The sequence below is a fragment of the Polypterus senegalus genome, chromosome 16, assembly GCF_016835505.1.
Source record: "Polypterus senegalus isolate Bchr_013 chromosome 16, ASM1683550v1, whole genome shotgun sequence".
Lineage (NCBI taxonomy): Eukaryota > Metazoa > Chordata > Cladistia > Polypteriformes > Polypteridae > Polypterus > Polypterus senegalus.
Window position 1 is genome coordinate 91,636,486 of NC_053169.1, and position 22,510 is coordinate 91,658,995.

Genomic DNA, 22,510 nt, shown 5'->3' on the forward strand with positions numbered 1-22,510 from the left:
GAGAGGGCAACGCTTGAGGAGTGGAGGTGAACGACAGAAAGCCAAGAAGAAGGCAAAGAAAGTAGCGTGTTGATTTGTACTGTGTTGTACTGTACTGCTATGGGGAATAACAGGGGAGCGTTCCCACTGAAAATAAATGTGTGTTATGCTTGGAACTTGTGCCTGGTGTCTGTCTGTGTTGGATTTGGGTGGCTGGTGTACCCCCTGCGGACCACAATACATATGTATTGTATATATGTATATATATATATATATATATATATATATATATATATATATATATATATATATATATATATATATATATATATATATATATATATATATATATATGTGTGTGTGTGTGTGAGACAGAGAGAATCTGACGTGCTCATTTGTAGCCAAAGTGATTTCCAGAAGCTGTAGTAGTCTTAACACAAGTGTTCAAATGCTATATTTAAAAGTCTTTTTAAATGGGCATTGTGCAGAATGATAGAATTTAAGAAATAAAAATACAATAGAGTGCTACAGCAAAACCATCTACGTACGTCAGAATGCTCTACAAATGTTAAATTAGTGTTCTTCTGTTTGAATTTCCTTGTCCTAAAATTCATTATAAGACCTCTAGGTGTGTGCAGCTTAATAATTTTGCATATCTGAAGAATATTCTTTCAGCATATTATATAATGGACTGCGGTGGGCTGGCACCCTGCCCAGGGTTTGTTTCCTGCCTTGTGCCCTGTTTTGGCTGGGATTGGCTCCAGCCGACCCCCGTGACCCTGTAGTTAGGATATAGCGGGTTGGATAATGGAAGGATGGATGAATTGTTACACTGATTTGAGGCCACGTCGCCCAGCCTTGTTCTTAAGTGACAGATAATGAGGTTGATCAAAGAGTCAACGTTGTGTGCGGCGCATTCAGAAATGCTGAGGTTCACACTGGGCTGGGGTCCTCCATCTTGTCACAGGGCTTTTGATTTACCAGTTAGTCCGCGTCTCATCACCTCACCAAGAGTGCTGGGAGAATGATATTGCAAATATGAAGGCCGAAACGCAGGGTGATACTGGACTGTTATGGACTGTCTGAACGACATCAACAATATGTTTAAAAACCTTGGAGCAGATGTGGTCATGCAGTGAGAGTTCAGACTGGGTGACTCCAGAAGATGTTCTGGCTGCTCTTAAGGGCCCGTGTATCACCCATGAGAAGATGGAGACTGTTGCTGGATGTATTATCAGCTGAAGATAAGCAGATGGAAAATGGAATGAAGGAAAATCCACAAGCATGACTTTTTAATATTAAAAACAAGCTGTGCCTGACATTTCTGCTCAGTGAATGCCATCCCTTCCAGTGAGGCACGCTGTCGTTTGTGCTGCGACCTGAAGCAGACATCAGTGGCGAGATGACTGTAACCCTCACCAGGAAGCTGCTTTATGCCTCGACTGTCCATATGGTGTCATTAAAGTAAATGCTTAATGTTTGCAGCTTTAAGGAAGAGTTTTGGCTATAAACTAATTAAAAAATATATACTGTGTTTATTTTAATAATTAACACACGCGCATCCATTACACACACAGAAAAATGTAGGAGAGTGAAACACGTGCAGCGGCTGAGAAGGTGGTGACTCTTCATTATTGTGTGTTAATGCGCCTTGGCATGCGATTATATATAAAAGTTAATTGGGCTTATTGTTTAAATTTATAGTTTATATATAAAAATGAACAAAATGATTTCACGCATACAAAAAAACAAATGCAAAAGTGCTGGGGCTGCAGCAGAAGACAGCATTGGAATGGCAGTGCTGAGACCTTCTGGACATCCATGGCACTCGCCGCTTAATCACTGAAGATGATGCTTGAATGATGCGCAGTGGATGAAGATCTAGAATTTAGCTCATGGTAAAAGTTTTAAGATATCGTTCATTTTCAGGAATTTCTATCTGAAACAGCCGTACATTTTCCCCGCTCTTGGGAAACATGTTTGTAACACTTTAAGAGATTCTGATTCGGCCTGGTGATCGGAAGATCCATCTTCAAGCAAGTCTCCTGCTGATTGTGCCTGCATGTTACTTTACGTTCTAGCAGACCAAGGGGGGCATAGGAAGTTGCGGAGGGATGTATAAACCCGGCAAGCAAAGCTGCCCTTGTTTTTCCATTTGAAAAGAACACAGATTGCCACAAAACACACAAGAAAAAGCGAGTACAGCAGCACATCTCATTTAAATACTGGGAAAATACAAACCTTTTTTAATTAAAAAAAAAAAGTTTCAAAATGTTACCCAGCCAACTGCAACAAGGCTACATTAGGACCATAACAAGTAACCGGGCTGTAATCCTGAGGACTGCCACCTCATCACGCTGGAGAAGCACGCGATCTCCTGAGAATGAAACTGTCCCCAGCCTCCTGGCCGTAGTGTCCCTGTGGCGAGAAGGGGAAAGGGGGAGGTTCCAGACAAAGAGCGGTCCAATCAAGTCCTCAAAGGCCTTTAAATGAGTCAGGATTGGCAGGTCTGAAAGAATCCAATCACGAGCTGACACACTGATTTTACTACCATTCCAACACTACTAAGGTACTAAAAGAGGCTTATATATATATATATATATATATATATATATATATATATATATATATATATATATAGTGGAGGATGGCTGGGGTTCATGGAAGGACTGGGAGAGTAGTGTAGCTTCCCCGGCACACGAGAGGACAGCTGTCCTGGTTGGTGTCAGGGCCATGGGAACAAAGCTAGGAAATTCAACCCTGGGGGGACTGTGGCCACTGCCAGGGGGCGCCTGTACATTTGCTAAGCCCTGGACTGCAGCATTTCTGCCATACCAGCAAGTGCTGCAGGAAGACCATCAACGAGCACCTGGAGCACGGCCGGCTACAATATACAAGGGGCTGCTTCACTCCATTCGGGGAGCCAGAGTTGGGAGGCAGAGGACGGAGCTTGTGGGAGAGGAGTGGAGGCGGCAGTAAAAGAGAAAAAATAAAAGAAAAGGACAAGGACTAGGACTGAGTATTGTGGGTTTGTGCACTGTGTGTTTTTTTTAGGACTTATGAGTCTGCGTGTCTGTCTGTGTCGAGGCTGATTCTCCACAATATACTGTATATAATGTTGATTAGAGATATGCAGTATATATATGTGTATGTATGTGTGTATATATATATATATATATATATATATATAGAGTCACAAAAAGACTCCAGGCAGTCAGAAAGGTTTCGGCCAGCCACCCATATATTATGATCCTGGCTACAAAAAATTGAAAATGATTAAGTAGATTACAAGACTGAGTCCAAAACCGAACTGAATATGTGAAAGTTAAGATAGCGGTTTTAAAGGCTGGTGGAGGAAATGATGTCATCTATGCCGGAACTGGAAGTGATGTCTTCTGGATCGGAAGTGACGTCATCCGAGGTGCCGGAACCGGGCAGGATTTCCCAGGAATGTTCTGCAAGAGACAGTCAGCACACTCCACCACCCCCTGGTCTGATGTAGAGTTAGAATTACTCAAGCCCTTTAGCTGCCTCGTAATCGCACATGTGTGACTATATATCTCTCTATTATAAAAAAAAAAAATCCTGGGAGAGAAAGACGGGTGACGAGATGTGATCTTCATGATGAAAGATATTGGCCACGGAGTGTCTCACGGGGACCTTAAACATGAGATTTTAGGGCCAAGAGATTGACCCAGGACCATCTCACAGGGACGTAGAACATGAACAACAACAACAACATTTATTTATATAGCACATTTTCATACAAACAGTAGCTCAAAGTGCTTTACATATTAAAGAATAGAAAAATGAAACACACAATTATAAAACAAAATAAATCAACATTAATTAACATCGAATAAGAGTAAGGTTCAATGGCCAGGGGGGACAGAAAAAACAAAAAACTCCAGACGGCTGGAGAAAAAATAAAATCTGTAGGGATTCCAGACCATGAGATGACATGAGATTCTTGCAAGACATACCCTACTTACAATCAATATCAAATAAGACCTCGGGCAGCAAAACACTCAGTCGTGTGAGCGTAAGGCTTTGAGCACACACAGATCCAGGTCTCTCAGCGCATATAAAGCGTATAAGGACAATACGTTATAAATGAAACATCGACGACTAAGTGAAGAAGAAAGAGCAGCGCAAAGAGACGAGACTCAAAAGCGTTGGAGAGGAAAAAAAAATGCAAAAAAGAAAAAGAATAATCAAGGTGCAAATTTAGAAAATAAGGAAAGTAATTATCGCCCCGGAACAATTGGAATTGGGGAAAAAAAAGCACGTCCAATCGGGCTCAGAATTAAAAGACAAAGTAGAACTTCCTAAAGACGTTCCCAAACGTTGGCGCTAAACACATGCAGAGCAGGTTAGAGGTTATGAAAGCAGTGGAATTCGAAAGGCTCAAAAAAAAAAAAAAAAACGCACGATACACATGTGGAGAAAGTTAAAGAATATGAAAGTAGGAAAATCAGAAAGTATAAAAAAAAGAAAGTAAAGATCGCAGTAGTGCAAACAAACAGAAATTATTACTCAAAAAAGGGAAAATAATCACCACGTATTTGTTATCACGTTGGCGGATTTCTTGCGGATCCTCGTGACTAACTGAATGGTTTCAGACTCTCTGATTTAATGAGCTCCCTGCAGTACGATGAGCTGTCGCCTATGAGCCTGAACCTTCCCTGACAGTAAAGTCATCAGCGAATGCCTGCTGAGTATCATCCGTCCGTCCGCCCGTCCATCCGTCTTTGCCCAGTTATCTAGAACAGAGCAGCAGGGTTGCCGGAGTGTTTCTCCACAAGCATCAGGTGGAAGGCAGGGACAAACACGAGACAGGGTGCCAGTGCATCGCAGGACGAGCGTCGAGACACGCGGGTTGGGGGGGTTGACGATGCTAAGTTGACTGAATGGCGTACTTTTTATGTTCAGTCAGTTAAGTTGTATTATTTGTTGTGAAGTATGTTTGTGATTTGTTTTATTGTATTATTAGTTTTATGCAAGATGTATATCATTGGTTAACTTGCTTTAATTGCATTGTTGCTATGACTTGCCATAAAGTCACAAAACTAAGCCAATGAGCCCCAATCTAAAGGGCAGGGTGAGAGGACCTGGGAGAGACGAGGCGTCAGGGATGTTACACGCAAATCATGCAGCGATTCAAAGACATGGCTTGTGTAAAATATTTTCTTGTTTTTATGTCTCACCATACGTTCAGCCCCTCAAATTGTGCGAGCATCTGCTAATTAACGACTTTGTCAGCACCGGTACGCGGGGACCCAAAGAACTCCTGGGAGACCTCGAAGCTGTGGACAGTGGTAAGAAGCGGAGAGCAGCGCCCGGTAATTCAGCTGGGAGCCAGATGTTCATATCACTGCTGTGTTTTGGAAGCGAGCATCCAACGTCTTCCTGAAAATGTACCAAATTCTCCTCCTAGCACGTACGTCCTTGCTAATTCACACTTGGCAGTAGGTCTGACTGTAAGCCCATATTGTCTGCATCCAATAATAGTTGCTGTTAAAATATCCAGATTGCCTGAATTTCAATGTGTTGCGTGTGTAACATATATATATTTATAATATATAAAGTTGAATTCTTCTTCAAACTTGGAGAATTGTTCAGTTGTTTTTTTTTTTTTTTGTGCTGGGCATCTCTCGGCAAAGCTGATCACACAAGCCCTGCAGGAGATGGACATGTGTCTGGCCTCGCAGCGCCGGCCGCTCGGTGCCCTCTGACGAGCTCGTGGAAGGTGTTGCTCTTGTCATCTGTCCATCCGCTTGTTCCAGTGCAGGGTCTCAGTGATGTCCTCTTCTGCCAAAGGGTTGATTCCAGAATTGTGCTTGCCTCTGCCAGAAAACCGCAAGCACACTGCGATCAGCGTAGTGCATGTTCTCCTACTCTGTTTGGTGAATAATGGAGTAGAGCTCATCCTGACCAGGCTGCCCACCGCGCAGCGACCAGTACCGGACAAAAATCTCCACCAAGCCTGGTACCTTCACTCTGGACCCTGATCTCTACAGTTCTTTTCCTGAGCCCACGAAACGACTTCTTCTTTGTCATTGGAAGTCTTGAGGTGGTGTCAGTTCAGTGATGTGGGGATATTTTGAAAGGGACGACAAACCGCACATTACCAGTTTACTAATTGATCTTTGGCTCTTTCTCTGTGTGTGGACATACATATATGATATACAGAGGGTATGGAGCCCCACATGAAAACACACAAACCAATGCAACCTCAAACATCCAAGTGAAAGATACGACAGCTACAGTGCAGAAAAATGATAAGAAATCAAAAACAAGACAAATATGAGATTAATAAAGGATCACTCACCCCCATGTTAATATTTTGTTGGAGCATCTTTTGCTTTAATGACAGCCCTGAGTCTGTTGGGTTTCTTCTTTATCAGCTTTGCACATTTAGATCGAGCCCACTCTATTTGCCCCGATTTACAGAATTGTTCAAGTTCGGTCAAATTGGATGGTGAGCGTTGGTGGGCTGCTATCTTCAGATCTTTTCACAGATTTTCAATGTGATTTAGGTCTGGGCTCTGACTGGCCACATGAGGACATTCACTTAATTCTCCTTCTGCCACCGTGTGGTCAATTTTGCTGTGTGCTTCAGGCATCAGAATCTTCAAGGTGCATTCTGGCAAAGCTCAAACAATCCTTAATGTGGCCTTTCTTGAGAAGCGGCTTTTTGCTTGCGAGCCTCCTGAACAACCCACAATGGTGGAGCGCTTGTGAAATTGTTGTCACATGGACACAATGACCACTCTCTGCCATAAACTCCTGTAACTCCTTCAAAGTGGCCATTGGCCTCTTGGTACCCTCTCTGACCAGTTTCATCCTTGCTGTTCCACCCAGTTTGGTGGGGATGGCCGGATCCAGGGAGGGTACTATGTAGGGGTGTGCGATATAAAAAAAAAAAAATATCTCGATATTTTCTGGGACTTTGACGATAACAATAATTCCAAGATAATGTATTATTTGAAATGATATTGAATTATATTTTTGTCATCTATAGCTTTACTTAACAGGTCTTTTTGTATTTTTAAACGTCATAATAAATAAGATCAATTTAACCTAAACTGCATTTTATTGAGAAACCCCAAATTACTCACCAATCACAATATGAAGCCTATGCCCAAAACAAGGTAGCCTCTTCCAGTTATTAATCAACGTTAGCCCCGCTGTCTGTTGCCATGCAAACCATGCGGTCTTCTCGCAGTGACCATGATGCCAGCGCATCTTTCAGACCTTGCACAATGATGTCGCCAGTGTGATCTTGTGCGAGGTAGGATGTTTGCCAACAGAAGCTTTGCAGTTGCCAGTTTTCGTCCGTAAAATGCACCGTCAGGGAGAGGTATGGCTCGGATGTTCGGCTTGACCATAAATCCGTTGTTGTGGCAAAATGTGAAACCTTTTGCAGTTTATGCGTCAGAGTTTGGCGACACGAATCCTACAACTTAGGCAGAGCTGTTTGACTGAAATATTTTTGGCCAGGCAGTGTGTACCTTGAATCTGAAGTATTCAATAGCTGTTTAAAACCATCTCTCTCAACCACTTGAATTGGCGGCATATATTTTGCGATGTAATTTGTGACGCCGTTTGTTATGTCATGCCATCTGTTGCTTTTCTTGTCGTAAGGCACTTTTTTTGCAGAATGAGTCCGCTAAAGTTTACTGAGTGTGTTTTTGTACTTGTACCTTGGTTACTTTAGACTTGTGCTGGACAGTTGACTCCTTAATCTTTTCGTATTCTTCATATTCTGTACGGTGGTTAGTTCGCAAATGGCGAAACAAGTTAGTTGGCGAGCTGTCTTTAACGGCAACCGATTTACCACATAGTTTGCAGATTGAGCAACATCAGTCTTTTCAAAACCAAACCACTGCCATGTGAGCGAGAATGAACCACGTCTGGCAATTAACTCTGACGACGTAGATGGCGAGGCTGTTTTATCATCTGGCGCGGTTTGTTCACTCATTTTTGAGGCAGGGAGCGATGCTAACTTGCAGCTTGCTGGACGTGCAGGCCTACGCAACTCGCTTTGCGCACGCACAGTGGTCTGCACTGCTGCATTAGTTAATGAACTCTGTGTTTCTTTTTTTTTGCAAAGCGAGTTACATACTCGATAATTTAATCTTCCATATCGTAAAACAGCAATTAAGATATAATCGTAAACAATGTATATCGCACACGCCTAGTACTAGGAGTACCAAACACTTCTTTATGATGGATTTTACTGAGCTCCTTGGGATCGATAAAGCCTTTGAGATTTTTTGGTCTCCATCTCCTGCCTTATGTCCGTCCACAACTCTGTCCCTGAGATCTTTTTAAAGTGACTGGCCACCCACGGTCAGTTGTTTGCTGTCCGTTGCTCTGCCAAGCAAGGGAATGAATGGACCAGAAAGAGCTTCACTAATCACACTGATTACAACTGATCACAGGTAGAAGGAAGCCAGTAACCACAATGGGAATGGTGGGCACTGACACCTGATTGAGTTGGGGGTGATCTTTTATTAATCTCAGTATTTCTTGTTTTTTATTTTTTTTTAATTCTTCTGAACTGTAGCTGTGATATCTTTCACTTGGATGTTACAGATTGCATTGAGTAAGTAAAGCTGGAAAAAATATTGGTTTGTGTGTTTTCATTTAAGGCTGTAAAGCAAAACAATGGGAATATTTCGAAGGGGGGGATTCTTTTCCATACTCACTGTACGTACAGGGCCAATTAAAGGAATGTGTCCACTTGAAGTTTATCAGATTTATTTATTGTCCAACATTAAATCAAGAATTTCTAATACCAAAGAGAGAACAGATCTCTCCAAAGTAGTCTAAATGAATCACAGAAATAAAACCCAAACTGACTGATCACGTAAGTGTTCACCTCCCTCAAGTCAGCGCTAGTAGTTTGCGTCACAGGTGTTTACACCTCCACACTGCCATTTGTCTCCTCATCCTTCTTCTCTTTGTTAAACTGCTCAGGCTCTATCTATCAGGTGTCATGGTGGTCGTGACGTCCAGCTTACGGATTCTCATTTGGATTGACGTCTGAACTCTTGTCATCCCCGGACACTCATACTGTTGTTTTTAAGATACTCCTGTGTATCTTTGGCTTTACTCTTGGGGGTTGTCGTTTTGAGGCAAACCAAACCTTCTCCCAAGGTGCAGGTGTCTTGCCGACAGCATTCAGTTTTCCTCCAGGATTTCCTCGCATTTTGCTGCTTTCCTTCTACCCTCATGTTCCTTCCAGGGCCTGCTGTAGAGAAGCGTCCCCACAGCCTGATGCTGCCACCTCCATGTTTCATGATGATGAATGGTGTCTTTTTGATGGTGTGCAGTGTTTAAACATGGCCTTGAGCTTTCTGACCATCAGATTAAATTTTGGACTCCACAGACCAAAGAACCTTCCTCCAACTGACTTCAGTGTTTTTTCATGTGCCTTCAGGCAAACTCCAGCCAGGAGGTCCTGTGTCTCCTCTCGCATTGCGCTGTGGCTGAAGTCTCTCCAGTCTCATCCACTGTATCTCGTAACTCTGTCAGATTTCTCAGATGTTGCTCGGAGGCCTCCCTCACTCGAGTGACCACACAGTTTTTGTAGACGGCCTGCTTTACGCAGATTTCCAGCCTGCCATCCGCTGTCCATTTCTTAACGATTGATTTGCTGTTAAGTGAACTCCAAGGGGTTTTCAGCGACTTGGAGGTTTTCTTCTTGTCTCCATGGCCTGACTTGTGCTTTTCACGGAGTTGCTTGGTTTCTCCTGCACAGGTTAGCCCACCAAACTGACTCAGTAGTCGTCGTCCCTTCTACGTACAGAAGTGCACTTTAATGACAGTCAAGTGAAACCCCAGGCAGGTGACCACCATTCAGCTAATTCTGTGCCTTCATAAACCAGTTGGCTGCTCCAGCGATGATGGAGGGGTGTCATGTTAGAAGGGATGAATACTTAAGATATTGTTTTATACTTGTTATTAATTTATAGATCTTTGCAGACGCCTGTTTTCACTTAGACATTTGAGTCTCTCTCTGTTGATCACAGTCAAAAAAAAGTGTCAAATGTCTGCGAATCAACGATGTCGAACATTACGAGTTGTTGCCTGTCTCCCAAAGACCAGTAACGGCTGTAAGAATCTTACCGTACTGTAGACGCATCACAATGCATTTGAACATTTATTATTTTTTGGACGTAATTAACACTATAAAGTGCCAAGTCATAGAGTTTGTGCACCTTCGTCTTGGATTGTAAGCAAATGAACATTTTATGAAAAGCAACTCAATGTCCTCTCCCTTCTGTAAAGTCCTTCCCTTCGACGCACCGGCTGGCCAAAGCAGTATCCGTCAGGGGGGCTCTTTATTTTTTTTCATATACTTAATAATCTTTAACCTGAAAAGGAATCTGATTCTGCATAACATTATGGGGATTTAGGCAAATAAGTTTATTGTCGTATTATAGAATTACCTGTAATGGCGTACTGCACGATAACGTGCAGTGAATACACTTGACTTGAGCGTTGAGTTTTCATCCCCTTTCTCTGTCTCTGTTTACCATTCGTTTGCTCAGAGGTCGATGCGCTTGCTGCTTCCTTTTCTCCACCCTAGCAGCCTGCTGCTTCTCTTCTTTCGTCGGCATCTTTTTGCGTTAAAACTGATTAAGTTAGTTTTTGTGTTGCAATCACTTAATACGTTTTCTTTCATTTTTCACTTAAGTGCCAATCTGCCTCAAGAATGATTAGCGAAGGTGGTAGGGAATGAGAACGGCGCCCATAAGCATGGGCCGCATGGCCTCCCTGCTGCGCTCTGCCGAGAGTTGATTCTACAATAAAATAAAATAAAAAGAGTAATAAAAATCATCACCCCGAAAGTGGATAGTAGACGTCACGTAGTATATGTGTGCCAAATTTCAAGTCAATTGGTGAAACCGTTTGCGAGCTACGGGTGATTTAAAATCCTGGACAGACAGACAAACAGCCACAGTAGCGTATTATAGAAGAAGACAGCAAACATTGGAAATAACAAAATATGAATAATAAAGTGTCTAAAACGTTTTCCGTGCTCACGTCTGGTGCAGACACTCTAACCGTATTAATGTCCACAGCGGGGGCTCCCAGCCTTTTTTGCCTCGTTTAGCCCGTGTCAACTTTTCAATAGTAAATTTACCCCCAGCCTGTTTTGTTCAGTAATTTCACTTTATACTTCTACCATATTAAAACAATCGACAGATGGGAAATTTGAAGGTACTTTTTGAACATTTTTATGTTATGTTCTAAGAACACAGTAATAGCACATGTTATTGGCATTTCAATTATTTATAAACCTCTAATGATGAGCAGATACACGAAACGTGGCGAGTCGATGAGAAGCATTCGATCAGTGAGACGCTTGTTCTTGCTTTTCATCTACTGTATGGTTTTGAATGTTCTTGGCGCAGTTGTTGAGAGAGCAAGTCTCATGTCGTCTTTTGGGGACTGTCACGCATGTGCGTCTGTGGACCACCCTGCAGGCTCATCTGAGATGGTAATACCACTCCGGGTCGAGAGGGGGCACTCGTGCTAACCTTCTCCTCTTTTGTTCCCTCCGGAGTACAGAGAAGACCCTCAGTGAGGCCAGCTGACTCCGCTCACTCAGGTCCCCCGCCTATAAAACCCACAGCTGCCGGAAAGAGGCGTTCAGTTTGGAACAGACTGCACTTCAGGATGGAGCGCCCTCTGCCCTGCCCAGAGCGCGTCAGTTTACTTAGCCAGCCAGCCAGCCAGCCGGCTTTCTTCTGTTAATTATTCTTTTGAACTTTGTACTGGCGTGTATGGAGGCCCTTTTTCTTTTATTTTGTGGACTGAATTAAATGGGGATGACCGGGTTTGCACCCCAGTGTTTATCTGTAGACTTCACTCGAACACAGAACTCCTCGAGATTTTCACATCTTCAGCTTTTTTAACCAGATGTACCCCCTGGTCTATATGGATGTTCTTCATTGTTGTCACTACTTTCTGGCGTTGAAAACGTATGCAGGCCCTTCACCAGATTTCATATTTTACTCCCAGATCTTACAAAGAAACTTTTATTTCAAAGTACTGAACCCAAGCTGCGCTATGTTTTCACTTTCATGATCTTGTGAGAAGCAGCTTTATCTAATGTCGCTGTCATTGATAGTATTCGTTTTCTAGCTTAGCTTGAGGATTTTTCAGTCTCGCTAAATGTTAAGATGCTGTGCAGTTTTGCTTCTGAGTTGAGCTGAGCTCCTCTGTACCTACAGCAGTAGGCCTTTATCACGCCTCACCATGACGGCTCTCATCGTTAATCACTTCTCAAGTTTTTCTTTTTATATTTCTGCAGTGTGTTTGAGCAGGACTGTTGTTCAGGTGGGCTTTTTCCCCCCAGGTCTCCACATTTCTCCCCTGTGTCCCTGATCTATGAAGATCATTGGCTCAGTGTAAATTAGTGTGCTCTTTGGTGGACTGGCGCCCATTTTGTGGGTTAATTTCGCACGCCCAGTTTTATCGGTAGCCCACTGTTAGATGAGCCACTTCCTAAAATCGATGGATTATGAAGATAAAAGCTGACCTTAAAACTGCGCTCATTATTCTGTGTAGTGTAATTTATAATCAACTTGCTGTTTTTTATTTTTTTATTTTTACAGAATGCCAGTTAATGAAAACAGAACGACCAAAGCCAAACACATTCATTATCAGATGTCTACAGTGGACCACCGTCATAGAGAGGACCTTTCACGTTGACACTCCTGAAGAGCGGTAAGAGGAAGATTTTCTTTATTACACTTTTTATGTGACACTTCCTACCTCTAAGAGTCCATTTTCAGACCCACCATTATTTATTTTATAAATATTTTAGGAAGAAGATATTTAGATAAATTGTGCCTGCAATGTAGTACAGTAGGTCAGTCACAGATCCTGGGTTCAAGTCCTGCATCATCAATGTGGTCTGGTTTCCTCCTAAATCACAGAGAGCCCGCATCTTGGGCTAACTGGCACCTCTTCACTGTGTGGGTGTGCGAGTAAATGGGCGCTGCCATGGACTGGCACTCTGCCCTCTGCTGGTGACTGCCAGTCCAAATTAAGTGGGGTTAATTTATAAAGTTACGTGAACACACCTTGATATTTTTAGTGGGCCTTTCTTGGGGAAACCAGCATGGCGCATGTAGAACGGTAGTAGGAAGTCAAAGTATAAGAATTACACTGCACAGTTTTTCAAAAGTTCTGCTTCTTGAACAGTTTTTGGCGATTATAATGGACAGCTTCAAGTTGAACACAAATGTAGGAATTTGGAGAAACATAAAATGAACTTTAATTGAATTTAGCATGCATAATCTCTTAATGACGCTGACACACACCACATTACTGACCTCTTTTTAAATAAATAAATAAATCCGACCACAGAACTCATTGAGTGTGTGCGTCTGTGTGTGTAGATACAGTGCATCCGGAAAGTATTCACAGCGCATCACTTTTTCCACATTCTCTTATGTTACAGCCTTATTCCAAAATGGATTAAATTCATTTTTTTCCTCAGAATTCTACACACAACACCCCATAATCACTACGTGAAAAAAAGTTTACTTGAGATTTTTACAAATTTATTAAAAATAAAAAAATTGAGAAATCACATGTACGTAAGTATTCACAGCTTTTGCCATGAAGCTCAGAATTGAGCTCAGGTGCCTCCTGTTTCCCCTGATCATCCTTGAGATGTTTCTGCAGCTTCATTGGAGTCCACCTGTGGTAAATTCAGTTGATGTGACATGATTTGGAAAGGCACACACCTGTCTATAGAAGGTCCCACAGTTGACAGTTCAGGTCAGAGCACAAACCAAGCATGAAGTCAAAGGAATTGTCTGTAGACTCCGAGACAGGATTGTCTCGAGGGACAAATCTGGGGAAGGTTACAGAAAAATTTCTGCTGCCTTGAAGGTCCCAGTGAGGACAGTGGCCTCCATCATCTGTAAGTGGAAGAAGTTGGAAACCACCAGGACTCTTCCTAGAGCTGGCCAGCCATCTAAACTGAGCGATCGGGGGAGAAGGGCCTTAGTCAGGGAGGTGACCAAGAACCCGATGGTCACTCTGTCAGAGCTCCAGAGGTCCTCTGTGGAGAGAGGAGAACCTTCTAGAAGGACAACCATCTCTGCAGCAATCCACCAATCAGGCCTGTATGGTAGAGTGGCCAGACAGAAGCCACTCCTTAGTAAAAGGCACATGGCAGCCCACCTGGAGTTTGCCAAAAGGCACCTGAAGGACTCTCAGACCATGAGAAACAAAATTCTCTGGTCTGATGAGACAAAGATTGAACTCTTTGGTGTGAATGCCAGGCGTCACGTTTGGAGGAAACCAGGCACCGCTCATCACCAGGCCAATACCATCCTTACAGTGAAGCATGGTGGTGGCAGCATCATGCTGTGGGGATGTTTTTCAGCGGCAGGAACTGGGAGACTAGTCAGGATAAAGGGAAAGATGACTGCAGCAATGTACAGAGACATCCTGGATGAAAACCTGCTCCAGAGCTCTTGACCTCAGACTGGGGCGACGGTTCATCTTTCAGCAGGACAACGACCCTAAGCACACAGCCAAGATATCAAAGGAGTGGCTTCAGGACAACTCTGTGAATGTCCTTGAATGGCCCAGCCAGAGCCCAGACTTGAATCCGATTGAACATCTCTGGAGATCTTAAAATGGCTGTGCACCGACACTTCCCATCCAACCTGATGGAGCTTGAGAGGTGCTGCAAAGAGGAATGGGCGAAACTGGCCAAGGATAGGTGTGCCAAGCTTGTGGCATCATATTCAAAAAGACTTGAGGCTGTAATTGCTGCTAAAGGTGCATCGACAAAGTATTGAGCAAAGGCTGTGAATACTTATGGACATGTGATTTCTCAGTTTTTTTATTTTTAATAAATTTGCAAAAACCTCAAGTAAACATGAAAGTATGAAAACTTTTTGAACATCCCTTGTATACACTGGAATGACTAAAAAGACAATGTCAAACTTGGCAGTCCCAGTCCAAGTGAGGTGTTCATTATTCAAGCGTATTGCTCTTGGTATAAAGGACCCCCTAGTAGAATTTCTTGACACATTCTGAATAATTCATTAGCTGAACGTCCTCAGTGTTGGTGTGTCAAAGAGAGGATGTGCAGCTTTGTTCATAGTGGGACTCAGTTTTGTTTTAATTCTCTCCTTTCCTACTACCTCCAGAGGGTCCAGAGTGCGTCCCATAACTAAGCCTGACCTTTTAATTAGCTTGTTGATTTGGTGGGCCTCTCTTGATGTCACCAGCCCAGCACACCAAAAATTGCACTGGCAGTCACAAAGTTGCAGAAGATGTGAAGGATGTCACTACGCACATTAAAGGAATGAAATCTCCTCAGGAAGAAGAGTCCGGTCTGCCCTTTCTTCTTTAGTTCCTGTGTGTTCCGGACCGGCCCAACCTAGTCATTAATGTGGACCACCTCTACATCCCCTCCTTGAATAGTGAGTGACCGGACATAGAGGCTCTTTGGTGCGATTTTGCTGATGTTAAGTTGCAGACAATTCACTTTGAAACAGGAAACAAACCTCTCTCCTCAGTCTCATCCCCCTTATCAATACACCCCATAAATTCAGAATCAGCTGAGAAATTAGGGTTAGGGTTAGAGAATTTCTGCAGCTGACCTGACCTGCTGACCTGCTGTTGTGTTTATAGTCAGAGGTGTTCAGAGTGAAGAGAAGAGCAGACAGGCCTGTTCCTTATGGTGTTCCAGTGTTGCTCTCACAGTCCTCGAGTCCATCATTCAGGATACCACAGGCTCATCCACCAGCAAATCTGAGTTTACTCTTTAACAGAGGTGACTGGATGGTCCTGAAGGCGCTGGAGAAATCAAAAAGCTACTTCTAAAGTAATGGCTACGTAGAAATTATTAGATATTTAGTGATACACATATACTTAACAGCGAGGTGTCCTGGGACGGAGTAGCACTGTGGAGTTTGCATGGTGTCTTCTTGCTGCAGGTTCTTCTCTGGCTGCTCGTGTTTTCCTCGCACATCCCAAAGATCTGTGGATTTGCCAACCGCACGCCGGCCCAGTGTGGGTGTCTGTGTGAGTGGACCCTTCCTGCCTTGCACCTGATGTTTCTTAGATAGGCTGTAGCCCCCCTTGGTCCTGACTGAGTGTTATGCTACAGATACACTTTGCAGTATTTTTTTTTTGTAATTACTTTACAATACTTCTCCCTTTATTTAAATCTATTATTTTTACTGTTGTTTTGCCATACGCTCCGATTATCCCAGAAAACATCCATCCATCGTCCAACCTGCTATATCCTAATTCAGGGTCATGGGGGTCCGCTGGTGCCAATCCCCAGAACAAACCCCGGGCAGGGCACACACTAGGGACAGTTTAGGATCGCCAAGGCACCTAACCTGCATGTCTTTGGACTCTGGGAGGAAACTCCCAGAAAACAAACACTGCAGAAGTCGTAGTTTAATTATATCCGAGGGAAAAAATTCTCTGTCTTGCTGTAAAACTGCAAGACTATTTTAATGTAAAAGAAAAACAATAAAGGACTCCTTTTCTGCTGGTTTCAGGGCCTCCTAGCCTGAGATCCAATGAGCGCTCCTTATTCTAAATACTGTTTATGGACTGTCAGAAGTTATTGACTCTTCAGTTAAAAGACATTCTCATAAACCTTTATGACACTGATAAAACAATTAAAATGAGCCGAGACAGTCGAGTCATCTTGTAATCCATCACCAAGCAATTCCGTTTTCCTCCAGGCAGGTTAGCAGATGCCTCGTGATAGTCACAGATGTTTAAACACTTCATGTGATCATCTGCCGCTTTTTAAAGAGACTGTGGCGTTTCTCCTAACTGTATCGGCGCGATGTGTTTGATTTCCTTCAAAGTGCACGTTTTTTTCCCGAAGGGACCAGCTAGCATGAGGGGCCATCAGACTGCCATCAGGTTTAAATGGACATGTGAAATTGTAAATTAATGACAGTACGTTACTTTTACAAAATGAATTTGACTGACAGGAGGTTTTGGAGAAGATGCACCTTCAATCAGCCGTGGTCACTGCGTACGTGAAGAACACACGTGAGATATTAGACCAACGAGAGGAGGACGCTCACTCCATCCAGCCTGTTTGTTTAGATATCAGCTAAGTGCTAAACACGTCATCCTCGGGTGACAGAAAGTTAAATGTTCAGCATTGCGCGCGTCTTAGAAACGCATTTCTTCTTTGCTTGTAAAGCAGCCACTTGATGAACGTTGTGAAGTAGAATACTTTGGCAGTTACTGGGTGTGTGTGTGTAAATATATACACTACGAGAGCATTTATTACTGTTTACAAATATTAACATTTTTACTGTGACTTTTTTTTTTTTTTTAACCCCGATTAGCTATTATTTGCCTAAAAGAAAATTTAAAGCCGCAAATTCTAAGCATTGTGTACAAGGACTAAAGCGTACGTTCGGCAAAAAAAAAAACTGGCTCATAGGCAAAGTAGGAGAACTTTGCTTTCAGTAAGCAGCGGCCCGTTGTTTAGCAGCCAAGCCTCTCTCTACTTCCGGGCCATTTTTGTCATCTCTTTTGAACATTTTTTTTTTTTTTTGATTCTTCTTCACAAAATCGTCTGTAGATTTGTACGAATAGCCCACTTCAAGTCATCTGAACGCCTCTGCTGGGCTGGTCAGTAATTGGACATCTTCAAGTCACCTCACAGATGTGACATTCTGCCTGCACGGTATTTTGGTACGACTCCTGTGGCGGAGGGCTGGGTCCTTTTCCCGGTTAGGGCACCTTGACAATGTAAGGACCTTGGGGAGAGAGCTTGTCCAGGACATCACTTCCCACAGAACGCGGATTTGGAGCATGGACGCTCAACCTTGCAGGGGGCCTGTGACCACCACTACGGGGTGCCTGGACATTTGGTGATCCCTCTTTGGCACCACTTCCACCTCACCCTGAAGTACTACCAGAAGAAGGTGATTGGACACCTGGAGTGCAACCGCCACTACTCGGGAAGCCAAAGTCGGGAGGAAGAAGCCAGAAGAGGAGTGGAGGCAGAGCGATGAAGAGTGAGCGAGACGAAGAGAAGAAAAGGACTGTGATCAGCATGTTTTGGTGCTTTGTACTGCGCTGTGCTGTGGGGGTGTGAGCAGCAAGTGCTTCCCAGCTGTGAATACAAGTGTGCTGTGTGTCGGCTTAGGGGGGCTATACGCGCCTCAGTGGTCCACACTCCAAATTCTTAATTCACTCGATGATGTGTCATGTCAAGTCTTTAGTAAGAAAACGACTGAGCTTCAATCCTTAACATCGCCACCACAATGCTTTCCAGCCCATAATAGTATATTTTGGCAGTAGACCGCGTGAAGTGTTTGACAAAGCATGGGTCTGTGTTTTGTTTTGTTGCAAATGGAATAATTTTAAACGAATCTGTCCAGAGGTGTCTTCCCAATGATTTAATTCTGATGTGCTTGTTTGTCTTCAGCTAGTGAGATGAACGTCACCATCAGCTGCAGCACACAAGGTCTGGAGATCGCTTTGCTTTGTCTTGTTTTTAATTGGGCTGTGGCTGTGCGAGTTGTCCACATAGCGGAGAGGAGACTTTGTCCTGCTGTGTGGTTGTCCTGAAGCTCGTTTATTTTAGCAGCTCAATTTACTTGACTCCTTGGCTGAGCTGAAGAGCATTGTGGGCCGCTTAGTTTTGCCGATGTGCACACGTCAATCCCACAGCATCTCCACATATTTTAAATGGGCTGTCAAAGCTAAAGCGTTAATGCATGTGATTATCATATTAAGTAAACTGCATTATTTATTTACCAGTAACGGCGCACTGCACTTGACATGAGCGTTCATACTTTTCATCCTCTTTCTTTCTCTGTACGTTTATCATTCCTTTGCTCAGAGGTTGATGCGCTTGCTCCTTCCTGAGCAGCTCAGCTTTTCTCTACCCTGGCGGTCCGCATCTTCTCATCTTTCGTCGACATCTTTTTTGCGTTAAACCTGATTAAGTCAGTGTTTGTGTTGCGATTACTTAGTACGTTTTCTTTAATTTTTCACTTAAGTCTTTAATCTGCCTCAATAATGATTTAAGATATGAAGAGTTAGGGGAAGTTATGGCGAAGGTGGGAAGGGATGAGAACGACGCCCGTACACATTCGCAAAACACACGCCCGACCTGCTGGCCACCGCTGAGAGTTGATTCTACAATAACACAAAATAAAAATAAAAAAAGGAATAACCTTGGAGGTCAATCATAACCCTGAAAGTGGATAGTAGACGTCACGTAGTATACGTGTACCAAATTTCAGGTCAATCGGTCAAACAATTTGCGAGCTTCAGGTGATTTAAAATCCTGGACAGACAAACGTAGAGCCGCGGTAGCGTATTATTTAAGAAGATTAATTGTATTTAGCGTGTGGTCTTTCTCAGAGCTGTAGAGTCGGAGTCGAGGAGTCGGAGTCGGAGACAATTTTGGATACCTGGAGTCGGAGTCGGCAAAAAGTTAACCGACTCCGACTCCTACTAAATTTAAATGGGAATTAAAAAAGTAAGTTGAAATGTCCCAATTCACAAACAGTCATAATGAACTACTTCTCTGCTGTAAGAATAAAGCCCAATGCATGCTTCGCATAATGTTACCACAAAACGAACATGTCAAGTAACCATGAAGCATGCTTTTCATTGACTGTGTGCGTCACTATATGGGATGTAATGCACAGGTAAGGTGCGGCACCGCTTTCCATTGTGTCGTATTCCACTGTTACAGGGAACTGTGACCCTAGCCTAAAGCCCCCCATACATTTACAGATGCACTGCCGATTTTTCGGCCATTCAGTCATCACGCGTCAAATGCCTGAAAAATCATCTGGTGTGTTCTCAGCTCTGTCGGCTCCCCTTCGCTATGCGCTAGTGAAGGGGCGAGGAGCCGAGAACACAGATCTCTACCTGTCTCCAGCAGAGGCTCGTTCTGCTGATCAGCTGGCCGGTGAGTGACACAATGCACTAAACTTCCGGCAGGCTGGCTGACAGAGAAGACGGCCACTGCAGCAGACAGAGGCATCACATTACTTTTGATGGGGGCGGTGGTCGAGATTTTCGGCAAGCTGGATCTGCCCATCCATGTGGACACCCACAATCTACGGCCGCCAGTCAATTGTGTTTGTCTTTAATCTGGCATTATAGTAGAGTGTTGACTTCCTAGCCAGTAGTTCTGTGGTGAAATGACATGTATGTTGCCTTCCTTTCCTTCAATGGATGTAGAAAATACATTAGCATAGTATATACATACAGAGGAGTCGGAGTCGAAGTCGGAAGATTTAGAAACTGAGGAGTCGGAGTCGGAGCATTTATCTACCGACTCCACAGCCCTGGTCTTTCTCACCAGCCTTGCTTTATCATCTTATAACTCAGTTTTACCTTTTTATTTATTTATTTAAATATTACTGAATTTATTAAAATCAAATAACATTCCATACAAGCAAGTTATGTTTTACAAAACTAGTTTTAAAACAATTTAAATTTGAATGTTACTGAGGATGAATCAAGCATGAATGTAAGCGCTTGGGGGCTTCCTCCTCGGTAAAATGAATGCTAATGTTAGGGGATGGAGGTTATCCGCCTTGGTGAATCAACCATGAATGGACAAACAAGATGCACACGGTGATAAATTTCGCTCAATACCATCGATGTGACCAACTCATATACACAACAACAGGAACCCGAGGCCCACCCAGTGGTTGAGAAACGCTGATCTGAGCACTTGCATTAATGATGGCTGAGAAAGACAAAGTTTATGGTGGTTGCTTTTGCGTTCAAAGTCAGGACACAATGATTGATATTTGTAAACCTGGAGCTGAAAAACTGAACTATTTGCTTCTTAGACTTAAGAACAGAACAGAACATGCCATTGTTAAAAACTGAAACATTAGACAGCAGACTACAATCAGTGAATTTACAGCTCGGCCTGTGTTTATAATTGACACAAACTCTTAACATGTGAACTGCTGCCGTCACAAAACGGGTCACGTCAGACTCGGAGTACACTTGAGGACACAGGGCTGTGAGACTTCATTCAGATAGCGAAGCGTGACACTTCTTACTTGTATACAGGATTCGTATGAAAATCACAAGTCTTTGAGCAACTGAGAAGTTTTGAATCGGTGACATTCACAGACGACTGCAGGACATTTCTGAGGAACCAAAGGTAATGTGTTTAAATAGGCCTGCTGTCAGGACTAATCACATGAAATTAAGCATCTGATCGCAATAAAAAGTGAAATCGTTCTCCAGCCGTAACATGTGTATTTAATGTTTATGCCAGTATTCGAGGAAGTGCTGATTTATTAGGCACTAACTAGTTATTAGGAAATGACGCCTCTTTAATTGCCTGTGTGATGTTGAAGTAACCAACCTACTAATGAGCCTTCCTCACTTTTAAAGGATTACTTTTTTCATTTCATATTTTCCAGGGAGGAGTGGACAGAAGCAATTCAAGCAGTAGCCGACAGGCTTCAGAGGCAAGAGGAGGAACGCATGAGTTGTAGTCCCACCTCTCAGATAGACAATATAGGTGAAGAAGAGATGGACACTTCCACGAGCCACCATAAAAGAAAGGTAAGTTAAGGAGCTGACGCGCCAATTGTTGTGCTCACTGCTTGGAGGGAGGGTTGCCAAGTGTTGCTATTTTAATGGTAACCCCTAATAATAATTGGAAGGACCCTAAATAGTCTGAACGTCTTCACCAGTGGACTGTCCATCCTTCATATGGCTTGGCCAAGAAGGCAGGACAGACAAAGGACACGTGAGGAAGTTACTGCAACTGATTGAGCTAGAGAGCCGTGGCTTATAGGCAACCTGTTAGACAAGAGGGAGACTGGGGGGTCCAGTGTCAGCAAAACAAATACAGCTGGCCTAGTGCGGACTAGAAGAGCGGCGAGAAAGTTAGTGGAACTGATTACACAAAAGAGAAACCTTCTAGACCACAAGGGGGCCTGTGGGTCCAGTTTGAGATATTCAGCTTTAAGAAAAGTCCAGTAGACCTCGATAAAGAAAGTAGGAAGACCCTAAAATGAAGCTAGCCGGGGTGTTTTGGTGTAATGCAATGTTGTTTGTAGGTACGTTCACATATAATGAGAATACCACCTACTGTGATAGCCACGTCTGTCTGTCTGTCTGTCTCTCCACAAGACACAAAGGACTGATTTTGTTCCCATTTAACAGACTCCTCTTTCAAGGACATTTATCAGGACAGCTCCATTTTCATTGTGTTTTTCTGCTTTTCATTGAAAACCATCACCTCTCCCAAACCAGAGCACCGATTCCTTGCCACTTCCGTTGTGGATTACTTTACCGTTTCAATCTTACGTTGAGAGCAGTTACTTTGGCTTGTCTGCTTTTTAAATATATATTATTTTTTTGTTTGTTTGACGGCTGTACCTGACAGCCAAACTATGAAACATGGACGTTACACGTGTGTGTCTTTACTCAGTGCGCCGCTCTTGATATTCTTGATGTTTTCATTACAGTAGTAATGGTGTTATTTATTCAT

The 22,510-nt window shown here is 43.2% G+C and overlaps 1 protein-coding gene across 1 annotated transcript in view; it reads left to right on the forward strand.

Moving 5' to 3' along the window:
* Positions 1 to 22,510, forward strand: part of akt3a (v-akt murine thymoma viral oncogene homolog 3a) — a 400,245-nt gene that overhangs the window by 315,053 nt on the left and 62,682 nt on the right. Inside the window, exons 4-5 of the mRNA XM_039738729.1 lie at positions 12,615 to 12,726; positions 21,432 to 21,576. Coding sequence (XP_039594663.1) covers positions 12,615 to 12,726; positions 21,432 to 21,576 — 257 coding nt within the window. The remainder of the gene's footprint in view (positions 1 to 12,614; positions 12,727 to 21,431; positions 21,577 to 22,510) is intronic.